Below are 14,772 nucleotides of genomic sequence, written 5' to 3'. Positions count from 1 at the left end.
ATTAAATATTGACATCAATCTCAGTCTTTTTTTTTATCTGAGCCAAAAGTTGAATGATGGGAAATCTCTCATTTTAAGCAATCTTTTTGGATGCAATATTATAAAAAAAATAATTGGAAAATAGTTTATTATTTTTTTTTTTATTTTTTTTTTGCTGATCATTTGAGAATGGCACTTGAGATGGACAGATTTAAAATGTCAGCCTTAAATCACATGACGCTTATCACTCCCCCTCACAATTTGTTCGAGCCAGTGGTTATGCATCTTAATTCTGTCGTGCGTGATATCTTTTATAAATGGACCATTAAATATTAAAACTTAGAAAACGGGACAAACCGGTGCATTAATTTTAAGTCCTGTATCTCAGAGATTTAGCCGGTGTTTCATTGCGCAGCTTTTTTAAATGCTACTACACCACGCTAAACATTTGATGATTCAAAAATAGTATTCTTCCTAAAAAATTGCAAAATAAACATCCCAGGTTTAGCTTAAAAAAATTATGTTATTTATTGAACTCTGTCAAGCTTATCTGAGCCGGTGGGACTTGTCCGTCTAATATCTTTTTTTTAGACAGCAGCGCACACAAGTCACCTTTGGATTTGTTACGGGTTTGGTCGCAAATGCTGTCTTCCGTTAGCCCCTGTCGTCATTTGACAGCGAAGGTGGGAGTCCGTGTTAGTCGAAACAGAGAGAGACGGGTGTCGCATTGCAGGGAGGGCCGTATTTATGGCACTCGTTCCCGATGCTCATTAAGTTTCACTCTTCTGGATCCTCGCTATTGACTTCTACACAGCCGCGTACTGCTGCGAACGCAGACTTCCGCATATCAGGCAGCTCACGTGCATACGGCAACTGCAATTGGCTGATGAATTGTCTCTGTGGGGGTGGACTCGGAACGGTTTTATTGGTCCACTGTGACGTGTTCTGACATTTCATTGGTCAGATGTGACGACTCGAAGCTCGTCTGTAATAATTCACGAATTAACCACATCGCGTTAAAGTCGTATGGTTCAACGCATGAGGAAAAAAGTAGCGGCTTAAAGTCGGGAAAATACGCAATTTTTTTTTTTTTTATGAACTTCCTTTTTTATTATTAAAGAATTATTAACATGCAAGATGCAAAAACAAATTGACAGGTGCATCTTATCTTAACATATAAATAAAAAAATTCACAGTGAGTCACTTTTGCACCTTGATGTGTGAAGGAGGAGATGGAAATATACAATCAGAAAACATACAAAGGAGGTACATTTTTAGATCTGGGAAAATGTGACTGATAAAGGGATTGAGAGTGGTTTGTTTTTTTGTTAAAACGGATTTTTGGTTAAAAAAAAAAAGTGCCTCTTCCTGTCAACTTAATTGCGACTTGGATCTGTTTGTTTTTAATAAAGTGCGGCTATCTTTAAGATCATGTACTTCCTAATGCCTTGTGGCACATGCTCGATATTATTGTTCTCACAATTAACAGATCACATTCAATCTGATGTTAACTCATTCACTTCCAGCAGAGTAAAAAAATAAATAGAAAATGCATCTTTGACGTCTTTGGCTGTCAATGGCAGTAAATGAGTTCAATGAACACCTGCTGCCAAAAATCACAAATGAGGTTCAAATGTTCTAATGCTCTCTTATACTTTCTGACAGAAGGTTTATGACATTTTCTAAGGCCCCATATACGCACAACACAAGCAGGGGTGTGTAGACTTTTTGTATTCACTTGATTTGTAAAGCGCATCAGTGTGGCGGAGGGCAGCAGAGCCGTAACTTGCCGTTCACCAAACCACTTAACCATGCGTGCCAACCTCATTCCTGCACCCACCTCCATCTAGCCTGTGTTTTTTTTTTTTTTTTTTTGTTTCCCACAGACATCTGCTCCTCCTCATCTTTTTGAAGCTGCCCTCGCCTATTTCCTTATTTAACCTCACACTCACACTGTATTTCTTTTCCTCTGACATCACAACTGTAAGTTTCTGACCTATGGTGAGGACAGACGCTCAGGTTAGATGTGTGGTCCGAGCGGCACCGTGACCCAAGACGTTATCATTTGATCGCTGATCATGATTAATATGGAGCATTATTAACCGTCCAAAAGCAGAATTTTCAAATGGTTGTCTCACTATTCTCTTACTGTGTATAGTCAGTCGTGTACAATTATTATTTTTTTTTAAATATTTAAATTTTAAATAATTATACTTTATAAAGTCACCTTTACATTTCAAGTTACCTGGTTTGCGTTCAGCCGACAACGGTTGACTTTTCACTGACACAAATGCTAATGAGGGTGTTGCTAATTTGCTCAGGTCTCCGATCCCCTCCTCACCAGCAGCACATTTTTGCACCGCGTAATCTTCAATTGGCTGTCATCACATTGACGTCAATGACATGAAAAATGCACGCTGTAGACGCTATATTTAGGTACACCTGCGCTATTTCATCAATTCCAACACAATGGCTCTTTTTTTTTTTTTTAAACAATAAAACTGAACTGCATTCCATAAAAACCTGATGGAGGGCACATGAGCTAGACAAGAAATTCAAATAAATCAGCAATAGTGTTTTTTTTAAATAATAATTTAATAATAATTTAATAATTAAATTAATATATTTTTGTATAAATAATAGTAAATAATAAATAAAAAATAGCCACAATGCCGCCAAGTGCATGCTTCTGGTTCCAGAAATTGCCTGGAGCTCCAGCATGCCGCATATGGTGCCCGACGATTGTTTTCACTTTTGTTTCCAGTTTAACCTTGGGGAGGTCTACGTTCTGCGGAGTGCTATTTAAGTTCACTTTGTAACGGCAGACTTATTTGACTTGGCTTCTCCACCCCGGGCCTCGATAGATTCACAATGTTGTGGACGCTGAGTGTTCTCCGTCCTAGTTGACCTCCAAGACCTTGGTCCAATGCAAGACGTCTGCCCTGAGTATGTCAATGTGTGTCTGTGCTCCAATCCCGAGATTAGATAAAGCGCGGTGCAATTTTGAGAGGTGATTGTCAGGGCTTTCGCTCGGTGTTGCCACATGACAGCGGTCACGCGTAAAAAGTAGGCCAAAGCGGTGTCAAGGCACATCGCTACGTACAGACTTCTCAATTTCAAATCAGCCTGAGATCCTCAGACTCTTTTTTTGACTTTTCTTTCGTCATAAAAGCTGATTGCAGTTTTGCTCTGGGGTGGGGGGGGGGGGGTTACCATTGAACACGCCTGCCCGAGGAACGTAAACTAGTTAATTCAATGTCATCCTGTAAATCTCCTTTTAAATTGCGCCCCTCTAGACATGCCGTTATACACTGCCTTTATCTCCTCACTCTGTTTCTCCATTTTTTTTTTTCCTTCCTCTACATTTTTTTTTTGTGCCATGTGTGAAAATAGATTAACATCTCCATCAGGATCATTATTCCAAATAAGGAAGAACAGTGCGACTCAAACATGGTCGTCATCACGGCTTGTTCTCAAAATGCCTCGGAGCGTGCGATGATGCTATCAGGATGGTCACTCAAACGATGAGTATTGTGACAGACGAGCAACCACAACGAGCGATTTTTAGATGGCTCTTCACTAATTGGTGTGACCTGACATTACACACACACACGCACGCACATGCAGACCCACTCATTTTGATCACCATAAACCATTCTCATTTGCATATTAATGCTAGCCCCACGCCAAAAGATAGGGATAATTATGGGTCCGACTGTGTGAGTGCGTGTGACTTGAGGCTTCTCGGAAGTGACTATTTACATAAATGATCCTGGAGTGAGTCCTGGATCTAATGAGCGCATTCTTACTGCCAACTCACCTCCAGCTTCCACTGCAAAATAGATTAGCCGCTCAGGTCCGATCGCATTTAAGTTTCACCCGCTGATACCGTCGGTCCAAATTCATGCTGTCATTGGCCAATGGGACTTTATATGGAACCAATTTCTTTTAAATATTATTCACAAATCGGGCTAAATCTAAGTAAGAACAATTCATCCACCTCACAGGTGTGAAATATCCAAATGATGATTCGACTTTTGCACAGATGTGCCTTAGGCTGCCTACAATTACATGTCACTCTCAATGAAAACAAAAAAAAAAATTTCTGACCGAGTAGTTCAGTTGATGGAAAATCGGAGTGAAAACAATAGTGTTGCGCTTCGATTATTTTCTCTGATTTCAACAGAACACAGTTGATGAGGTTGAGGTCAGGGCTCGAGCAAACTCATCCGACGATGAGTTCATGGACTTTATTCACATCACACATCACGTCTTCAGTGTTTTTCCTTGTAAAAGTGTAAATCACATTCCCCCCCCCCTACTCCTACATATCATGTTTTTAAATCCGACTCTCAGTTGCTGCAGCGACCCTTAATCACAAATTGACTCGTTGTTTTTATCACCTCAGCTTGAGAGAAAACATTCCTGTAGAACTCCAGTCTCCTCTCTGCAGGGTTCAGCAGGGATCATATTAAGAGATGTTTAAAAGCTAAATGAATCAAGTCTGCCAAATCTTTGCCCATTAGCCCGTGCAGCAACTCCCACCCCACCCGCCCCCCACCCCCCGGCCCCCCCTTGTCCTCAAGGACTTCAGTCTCCATTTAAGTAACATGCTGCGTTATTTAGAACAAAAATGATGCCAGAACTTTGTGGACGTGGGTTTTAAAGAATCTTGCTGGGCAATTGTCCAATTTATTTATTTTTTTAAATCACGTCTTTATCAATAAAGAAAAAAATCTATCTTTGTACAAAAACTAAAGAGGTCTGAAAAATGGATTTAATTTGCATTTAATAAATTGTATGAAACCTGATGTAGACAACTACAGACACGCGCACTGCAGACAAATACCACACTTCACATCTAGTTAAAACACTTCTGGCTCCGAAAAACTCTTCTGATAAAAACATACAATAATTTAAAATGACAACAGCCGGCAAAAAGCAGTAGAAGGTACCTTATTTTAGAATGCATGCAACACCGGAGACATATTTATCAAAAGTAAGGTAAAATTCAGCCAGCGCTTTCTGGCTGTCACGCTGATCTTGCACCTGGCTTAAAAGCTTCTTCAAACATGAGGCCACTTTATGAAGCCAATTTTAAAAGCACGACGACAAGTCAAGTAGGTCTGTAAAATATTAGGACTGCATGTCCTGTTACTTCACGCCGTTGGGCAAGAGAGGAACTTTAAGTTTCTCTGAGAATATAAAAACTAAAAGTAATCTCATTGTTTCTATTTTTGGAGCTCCGGGCGTATCCTGAACACAAATCGCCGTTAGCGCCAATTGTCTGGTACGAGAAGATGAGTCCTGGTGGACTTTTCAGACTTGTCACGTATAATGGATACATAAGGCTCTATTTTTGTGCCCAGCGCATTTTCTTTCTTATGATATTTTCGCAGCCGCGCACAATTGGAAATGGGCGTTTGCGCCATTGTGGGTGTGAACACAGCAGACTAGCTTCCCGGCCAATATATGCGGCTCCTCTCATTCTCTTTGAAACAGTCCGAGGACGCACATAATAGAAGCAGGAATCCAATCGCTGAAGTCCGAGCAGAAGATCAAGAGCGCATAGTATGCTTCTAAGCAACTGGAAGCAGACCTCCTCGGGAAGATGACGTAAAACTGGACAGGGCGATCAAAAAACACGTCTGTGATTTGGGCACACACACACGACTATTCATGTCCGTGTGTGAACATCTCTCTCAGAATTGATCATCAAATTCACCAAAATTGCATTACACTACCTGCGCCACAACTTAGACCTGCTTCCCCGTCCGTCTAAAGTTTAGTCTTGGAATCCGTCCATACTGGGGGTGCCCTAATATTGTATGCCAGCTCATTCCTCCCGCAGCCTATTAATTACAGTATGCCACTGGTGGGACATGAGGCAAATGACTTTCATCTCGGATAATTTATTCATAATAGACTGTGGCATTCACACATTGTTTGTGGCATCGCATAAAAGGTTGAGGTTTATCACCCAACATTTTTGACCAGTAGAGGAGAGCAACAGTGGTTTAAAAAACAAAGCAATCAAGAGTCCCGCGGCAAGCATTTTCACGCGACACCCCCATTCGGCGAAATTTTTCCAAACTACTTTGACTGTGCCATTTAAACACAGCCATAAAAATTGTCCCAGTCGCCGTGCGATATTACTCTCTCATGCCGCTGAGATGACAGCACCGCCGTTTATATAAAGCAGTACGGGAGCATCTTACATCAGCCAGGTGATTTGGGTGTCCGCTTATGCCATTTAATGCGCAAAGACGGACGTTTAGTGTCAGTTCAGTCGGCGGATGGTTGATGTGAGAAGATGTTAGGGATGTAAGGTGACGACCATTCCAAGTGGGCCCATTTGAAAGGTTGCGAATACACTCCTTTGGGGATGAAAACATGTCACGTCAAGGCCTCATCAAAATGTGGGCATCCATCATTGCTCGTCGATGGCGCGAACACGACAGCGTAAAGTCACACATCCGAGGTTATCAAAGGTTATGTTCATAAACTAGTCATTACATCTCAATGGAATTATTAAAGACGCTTTGACCTTGATTTATATTTTATTTGTTCAGTAGCATAGGCTAAGGGACAAAACGCTGCTTTTTGTACCGTGATAATTTGGAAAATCACCCAAAAAATAAATAAAAAATCAAATGCAAATGCCTACATTTTATTTTAAAATGTCAGATGTATGAACTTGATCGGCATGCTGGTCGCATCCCGTGAATCCAAAGACGAAAATATGCGGTATGTTTGAGTGTATATCCTTTTCCTCCTATTTTACTTCTTGCTAATGCATGAATGCTTTGTTCTAATGTGGGCACTATAATTCTTTTATTTTGCACAACGACTTTCAAGAAATCTCGCCATAGCTGAAAGGTTGCCAGGCAACCAACTGATACTGCAGATTTTTTTTTTCTCATTTATTTTGAGCAATCGGAGCATTGCTATTTCTTTTTTTTATTAAACATTTTATTTATTTAATTATTTTTAAATGACAAATTCATTGGTTTACTGTTAGACTGTTGTCAAGTTCCATTTAGCTCGGTGCAAACGGAATAGGTTCCTGGTTGTTTTGACATATTTTACAACTCCGGCTATGTGACACAAGATCGAGTCACTCGCGTCGCTGTTAGCTAACCGGATATTTTTGCAGACATCTTGGTTCTGGTTTTTCCTAACGAGACAGATTTGCAGTCACATCACAACATTTGAGCCTCCCGTCGTGCGGCGCGGCGTCTTTCTGCTTTTATTTCACTGCCATCCGCCGTGTGTGCGTCATGGCAGGCGGGAAAGAGTGGATATTGCGGGCTTGAGCAGGGCGGAGGTACGATGTGGCATTTAACCAAATGTGAGCGCCACATAACGCCTTTATCACAACTAAACGACTCTTGTCTCCAAAGCCAGAGTGTGATAAGCGCTGACTATTTGTCTGTAACAATGTGGGAGCAACTGCACTGACATGGGCCTGATCCACAAACGGCTGCTTTTATACGCTTTTGATTTATTGATGTTGGATTTATTTAATTTATGATTGCGACCAATCCTGGGTGGAGTCAGTTAGGATAAAATAATAAATAATAATGCCTTTATTAGTCCCACAATGGGGAAATTCGAGATTCGAACCCAGGCCTCCTGGGGAGACTGGGTCCTGAACGCGGCGCCTTAGACCACTCGGCCATCCTGGCAGCCACGAGATTCGAACCCAGGCCTCCTGGGGAGACTGGGTCCGGAACGCGGCGCCTTAGACCACTCGGCCATCCTGGCAGCCAAAGCTCACCAAATAAGGATAACCTGGAGATGGTTGGATAGATGTTTATTTTCTGTGGCATGGAATGTCTTAACTAAGAATTTAATTGCACCGCAACGGATCAGGTTATTTAACAAATCTCCAATTGGTCATAGAAAAGTGGACCGTGTGCTTTTCATCTCGTCTCATTAACACATTGAAACCTGTGAGGGTATTTTTAGTGCAGTGGAACCCGCGGCTCTTGAAGATCGTTCACGAGGATGCTGTCAGCCAACAAATCAATTAATTTAGGGGGGGGTGACTCATTTATAGCGGGAAATAGAAGTACAATAAATCTGTCAAATCTGTACATCATTCTGGCGCATTTATTCGCTTTTCATGTTAATAATTAGGTAGAAAAATGGAAAAAAATAAAAGAAATCTCATGACATGCTCCAAGTAGTGGTGGGCAAATGAAGCTTCAGATTTGCTTCATGAATCAGTTATTGTTTTACTCCTCCAGATGGCACTCTCTTCACCATTGGGTTGAAAGTACACTCAACAGTGCCATCTAGAGGAGTCCAAAAATACAGCAACTGGTTCATGAAGCAAATTTCAAGCTTCATTTTCCGTCACTAGCTCCAAGTGTGGTTATTCCTTCACTTAGCAAACCAAATGGTCCAAAATCACTTGATTACGGTACCCGTATTTCTATTTTCAAACGTTTGTGTGTCAGCCGCTTACTCACACACCTCTTGACTCCTTGCACCCTTATATTCTCTTGTAGGTGTAATTGGCCTCCTGACTGCTGCCTTGAGCTCATCAAACGATCCGACGAGGAAGACAGATGAGCCTGAGAATGCTACCAAAACCACCACGGCGCCATGTCACCCAAGGAAAACCGATAACACGTCCCCTTCCAAAAATCCTCTTTTTGCCTTCGCTCTCCTCGATGACTGCGATTCTGTGATCGTCAAGCGGATGTCTTCTTAACATGACTAAAGGAGCTTTTATTTTGGACATGTTGTTTTTTCCTCTCAATGCTGCCAGCCACCAAGGCTTTGGTGGGAAACGCCAACATACCCCTCAAAGGGACGCTAACCCCTGTCTGCTTTGGTTTTTGGGCCTCGTGCTACACCTGACCCTCTCCTCATGTCAGCGAGTTGAAAAATACCCCATCGTATCCACGGGATATGGAAAGATACGTGGCGTCAGAAAGGAGCTCAGCAACGAGATTTTGGGCCCCGTGGAACAATACTTGGGAGTACCCTACGCCACCGCACCCGTCGGCGAACGTCGCTTCCAGCCTCCTGAGGCTCCGGGCTCCTGGCAGGAGATCCGTAACGCCACCCAATTTGCGCCGGTGTGTCCCCAAAACGTGCACGGGGTGTTACCTGAGATCATGCTACCTGTGTGGTTCACTGACAATCTGGATGCTGCAGCCACCTACGTTCAGAACCAGAGCGAGGACTGCCTTTACCTCAACATCTACGTCCCGACTGAGGATGGTGAGTAAGAACAACACTTGGCGTGTCTCTGCACGGACGCAAAGATGTTCGAAGCGTAGGCCAGTTGATATGCCAGAGGGAGAGCTGCGCTGCTCTGGGTGTGATCACAGCTGACTATAGTCAAAGCGGCATCTTTCTTGACCTTAAAATGAGGCGCACTTGTAGCGCCTAGTCTTCGTCTTGACATGGTGCACAGTGCTTCTCAATTATTTTCTGTTAAGCAAGAAGAAAACAATTTTCGGTCAGTCGTCCGAATTGGCGAACATGTGCAGCAAGCCTTTGGCTGATTTGCGCCACGGTGCAGATGCAAAATAGAGCCCAATGTCACTGTTGCAAAGCATTTCTGCCTCTCAAGGTCAAATATACATTCGAGTATTTTACTTGACTAAATGTGTACATTTTCGCAAGCTGTAGTTAAGCGTCAAGTGTCAATCCATTTTTTTGGGGGGGACAGATACAAGTGGATGTGAAATGAGCCCGAGTCAGTTAAATTCCTCTTTGCATTTAAAAAAAAAAAAGTTAAGCATAAGTGTGAACGGGGTCTGTCTGTGGTCGTCAGCCCAATTGATGGCGGCTCTTTACATCAAAAGAGAAAAGACGTTTTGTAGCGACTCAGTCAGCCCTTTCAGTGCGCACGAAAAGTCGACTTTCTTCGCCGCTCTTAAATGTCACATTTGTATTAATACTCCAGCATGCCCTTGGAGAAGTGTCATTTTGATAAGTTAGTCGGGATTTTTTATTTTCAGGAGAAAAAGACATCTATTTTGCAGCCCAAATAAACCTCAGGATGTTTTCCGTAATCCCTTGTGCTATGTTATTGCCAATCACCGCGAGTCAATAAGATGAATGGCTTTTTAGATTCTTTAGCTAAGTCTGAATCTACTCAGCACTAAACTACGTCGGTTTAATTAATTCTCACATTGAATCAGAAAGAGCATTAGGAGCAGCTTTGAATGAAGGCAAAATCACTTTTAGTGCAAAATCGACCACAGAGTTTGGGAATATAAACAGATCTGGTTGCAATGTTGACGGCTTAAGTGGAAATTGAATTTTATGAGGTAGCAGGTCATCATCCAGGGGGAGCCGCCGATGAAGGTTTTTTTGTTTTTTTTTCACGTATAGCTCAGATCTTCTATCCGGTATTGACTTTTTTTGCTCAATATTTTCTGAATTGACTGGATTTTTAAAGATTTACAGAAATCTGACTGGCCGGATTTTAGAACGTGTTTTTTACTTGGGCTCCACTTTTCACGTCGTCATTGATTGCAAAGTCGTTTTCATGTGAGTTTAACAAATAATTGTTATCTGAAAGTCTATAATCCCATCTTTTGTTGTCATGGTACACAAAATTATAAAATAATTAAAAAAAAAATACTCCTTAGCCCCAGCTATGTTTTTTATTTGACTTTGTAGCTGTGATGGATTTAAAAAAATAATAATAAAATTATTTGATGACTGATATGAATTTCTGACATTGATCAGGGACCCGTGCAAAGTCTTTTAATCTCTAACTTTCATCTCAAAACCTAATTTTTCTATAAAATTACAAATACGCCTAAGACAGTTCTGTAAGGGCGAATTGGGAATTTATTTATTTATGTATTTATTTTTTATTTTACATTTCAGTCCATTTTAAAAAGAGACGATGTATTGTATTGCTACCTTATTGATGTTAGGTTGAGTTTAGCTATGTCTCGGAGGAATAGACTCTACTTCTAAATTAGAATTTTCTTTTCCGCTGAGGAGCTCTCATAAAAAAAAAAAAAAATATTTAAATTGTATTCAGTGTAATAACTGCGCTTGACTGAAGGGTTACCACATCAGTACTTTCCTCCATATTAGTTCTTAATAAGGTCAGAAGGAAGTGGTAATTAAGGCCGCTAAGATTAGTACGAGCTAGGTATAAGTGGAGAATGCAAATAGAATAGAACACCAAACACAACCTTGTTTAGGCCTCTCGGGGTAAAAGTGAAAAAAAAATAAATAAATAAAAACAGCATCGTGCGCAACCTGGTTGTCTTAATGGGCTCATTGTTTGTTTTTTAATTAATTGGCAGGTAAAAGAAAACACAATCAAAGTCCAACTTTAGATGCGGTGCTAATGAGTTTGCTCGACTAATGATAAAATGTTAAAAAAAAAAAAGAAACAACAACAAAAGATAAGTTACTGTATATATAAATATATATATATTTTTTTTATTTTATTTATTTATTTATTTATTTGTATTTATTTTATTTATTTATTTATTTATTTATTTATTTTTTTCGTGGGTTAAAAAAAAGCAAGCATATATTTTAGATTTCCGAGCGGTCACCAGTTCCGTCTTTCGGGTGGGTTGATTCTACATCGCGCTGCCCTCTCACAAGTGAGTATGGAATCACAGGACGTGTTCGTCGCCTTCAACGTGAGGCCAATGCGAAGGCCCATGTGTGTGTCGGTATAGAAATGAACTTTCGTCCTATGACCATGATTTCTTGATTGGTGTTGAGTCAATCGAAACGGAACGTATTCGGCAAAATGTTGATCGAGCTTTGGAATGGATCGCATTCGTTTGCCGTTTGCACTGTGCGCTTTTTTTACACGAATAACAATAACAGATGATACAGAATGCGCGGTGCTTTTCCCAAGAGAATCGGTGTACAAATGAGGGAGACAATTTTACATGGGGACCCTTCTGCTTGTCAGAATCTGTCACTTACAGTCAAGGGTCACCACTTCCGAAGCGGATGCAGTCCCTTGAGGATGTGTTTTATCTTGTGCGCAAAAGAGAAAATAGAGCTCGGAGGAAAATCATCCCAACACGTTTCCGTCTTTGCGTACGTAAGCGTCACGATCCCTCGATTTGTTTACTTTGCCAGCGGCAGACGTGTCTTTTGCTGTGCCGATTTGTTGCGAATCCCTTCACGCGTGGCTGACGCTGACACACGATGCTGCCTGGGAAGTGCTTGGGAGCCTCATCACGCGCCTCTCGCTGAAGATGCAACTGATGACGACATGGAACAGTTGCTCATGAATTCCGTCGAAGCGTATGCCATTCCCCCTTTTTTTAAGGTGTCTTTTTGAATTCATGAAAAAGTGAGCACGTCGAACGGCGGCATTTGGCCCCGAGTTCTTGCCAAGATATACACTCACCTGCACACACCATGAGATATGACGCCATCCAAATAAGAGCTTTTTGATATTTTTTTTTAATTCTTAGGTGTGAGCAACCTGTTCGTTAAGTTTTTTTTTTTTTTTTTTTTTTAATTTTGCAATCTGAATCATTGCATTTTTTAATTTTGCAGTCGGCGTCCACGAGTTTGCCACATCTCGCATAAATAATATATCCATCCCCTTTGTCGGCCTCGAGCAGCTGAAAATGTGTGCGGACGCGATGACGTCATATTGTTTTGCGGGCCTCAAACTAGAATCGATCGAATCAACAGAACCACTGCTGTTTGCGTCTCCATTTTGTCCATCCCAAAATGTCATTTGGAACATTTTACATCATCTTGCACGAAGCGAGAGGACGCAAGAAACAGCTTTTTTTTTTTGTCTTTTTTTTTTCTTTCTCTCGACAGCCTGCTCGAAATTTTATTAGGTCACTTGTCACTAATGCAGCACTAGTAGCGAGCGGTTTTATTTTCATGCTGCTTGCTTATTCTGTGTGGGAGCAAGTTTCAGGAATTCTAATCCAACTCACAACTTGTGTTCAAATTCATATGCTACTTGAATCAAATTGAGTTCCAAAATGGAGCCTGCGTGCTTCGCTTTCTGATAAGTTTCATTTGCAGAAAAAAAAGATGGCACACGTCCAATCATACAACCGTCAGCTATTTCATTTTTTTTTCTCAGTGATCACATTCTTTGTGCTATTCTTTGCACAAAATAAGTCTCTTTTCTTTCTGCCTCTGTCCTGATCTGGAACCAACCCCTCGTCTCGCCTCCATCTTTATGCAGATGGCGGCAGAATGGGTCACTGTTCGGAATGCAAATGAACCCGATGCCCTTCTCCGGCTGGCCTATAGCTGTATTGAGCTGCCAATAACCGCGAGCAAAGATGGGATCCCGCGTGTGAAGATGTAGTATATTTTGCGACATGCTCAGACTCTGCAAGCACACCTTAACACGGTGTGAACATCTATCTGGTTCGCTCGCTTGGATTGCAGTAACTGGGCGGAGCCAGCCGCTGTGATGTTCCTGATTATAATTGGTCACAGTCCTAATCTTTTATGACGGGCTGTTATGACTGAAGTGGGACATCAGAGCAGGAGAGCAGCTGGCCGGAAATTCATTAGAAGAAGATGAAGAAGAATGTGTAAATTTGAGAAGATTGCCCCGACGAGGGCGTAAAAGTCTTTAGAAGAGACGAGATATTTTCTGTTTGATTGCAATGGAAGCACGCGCAAAGATAATTATGAATCCATCCATTTGCTGCTCCTCTAGATCTGACAATTTCTTTTTCACTTCTAAAATATACAAGGAAGGCACAGTTTCTATTGGCTTCCAGTACAAAACAAGTACAAGTTTACTTCATTATAAAATGCCGTAGCACAGGGCAATTGATTACTAATGAAAATATGATTAATAAAATCCAACACATTATTTGTTCAACTACCAAAACTTAACTTTGAATATAACTTGAAATAACAACCATAAAATAAATCAATAGCAAGTAAAATAATGTATTCAAATAACGGCAATGAATAAATATATATATACCTGCTGTTCCTGCTGTGCCCGTCTTGGCCTCTTGGGGGCAGCGTGGTGCAATGCATGCATTTCGATACACAAATTAAGATCATAAAAGTTACAATTGCACTTGGGTGCTATTGCAGAGTTTGTGAGTGAATATTCGTTCGTTGAAGGGAACGCCTTCGAATGCTAATTCTTACTAGCCCGTCAGTGGGGTTTTCCGTTGACTGCTAGCAATAAGCTAGGCATGTTAAAAAACGGAATTTGAGCTTTTTTTTTGTTTTTGTTTTTTGGGGAGATATTCTAACGTTAGTATTTTGTTCTGTTTATTCTGTGGTCCTCGATGTATTTTTGAATTTTTTTTCAGGCACTGCTCATCGTGCCATGCATATTTTTTTTCTACATTCAGTTAGCGCCACTTTCTGAAAATAAGACTATTTCTCATTGTCCCAGAAAAAACAGATACAGTAAATTATGCAATCTGAAGGAAAACAAAAAATTTTAAGTGTTTTGTCCATAATAAAACCTATTTTTAAAATGGTATGATTCATTAAAAAAAAAAATATATATATATATATATTTTTTTTTATATATTTGCATTAACACAGCTCCAATGGTTGTGAAATTGCAAGCGAGGTGAACACTAATTTGGTAACTTAAAAGCAATATATTCTTTACTGCCACATGGAAGACGCTGTGATGAATTTCACAGAGAGATTAGAGATTCGGACACGCTTCACGTCGAGACTAAACCATTCTCTTCCTTTCTTCGATTGATATATTCGAGTGAACAGCGAGGCTTAAGATACCTTTTTTGCCACTCCTGCTAACTTTCCATAGATTCGCAACAGGCCATATAAAAAGCAAAACACACTTGTGGA

General features: G+C 40.8%; 1 protein-coding gene across 3 annotated transcripts in view; it reads left to right on the top strand.

Annotated features, from left to right (window-relative positions):
* Positions 1–14,772, top strand: part of nlgn2b (neuroligin 2b) — a 71,652-nt gene that overhangs the window by 31,449 nt on the left and 25,431 nt on the right. For all 3 annotated transcript variants that reach the window (XM_088279786.1, XM_088279787.1, XM_088279785.1), the window contains exon 2: positions 8,496–9,216. In XM_088279786.1, the coding sequence (XP_088135912.1) occupies positions 8,703–9,216 (514 nt within the window). In that variant the 5' untranslated portion in view covers positions 8,496–8,702. The remainder of the gene's footprint in view (positions 1–8,495; positions 9,217–14,772) is intronic.

Source organism: Idiotropiscis lumnitzeri, chromosome 17 (assembly GCF_059441095.1).
Source record: "Idiotropiscis lumnitzeri isolate Australia: NSW breed Sydney's pygmy pipehorse chromosome 17, RoL_Ilum_1.0, whole genome shotgun sequence".
NCBI lineage: Eukaryota > Metazoa > Chordata > Actinopteri > Syngnathiformes > Syngnathidae > Idiotropiscis > Idiotropiscis lumnitzeri.
The sequence above is the reverse complement of the archived record's forward strand: the minus strand, read 5'-3'. Positions and strand labels throughout refer to the sequence as shown.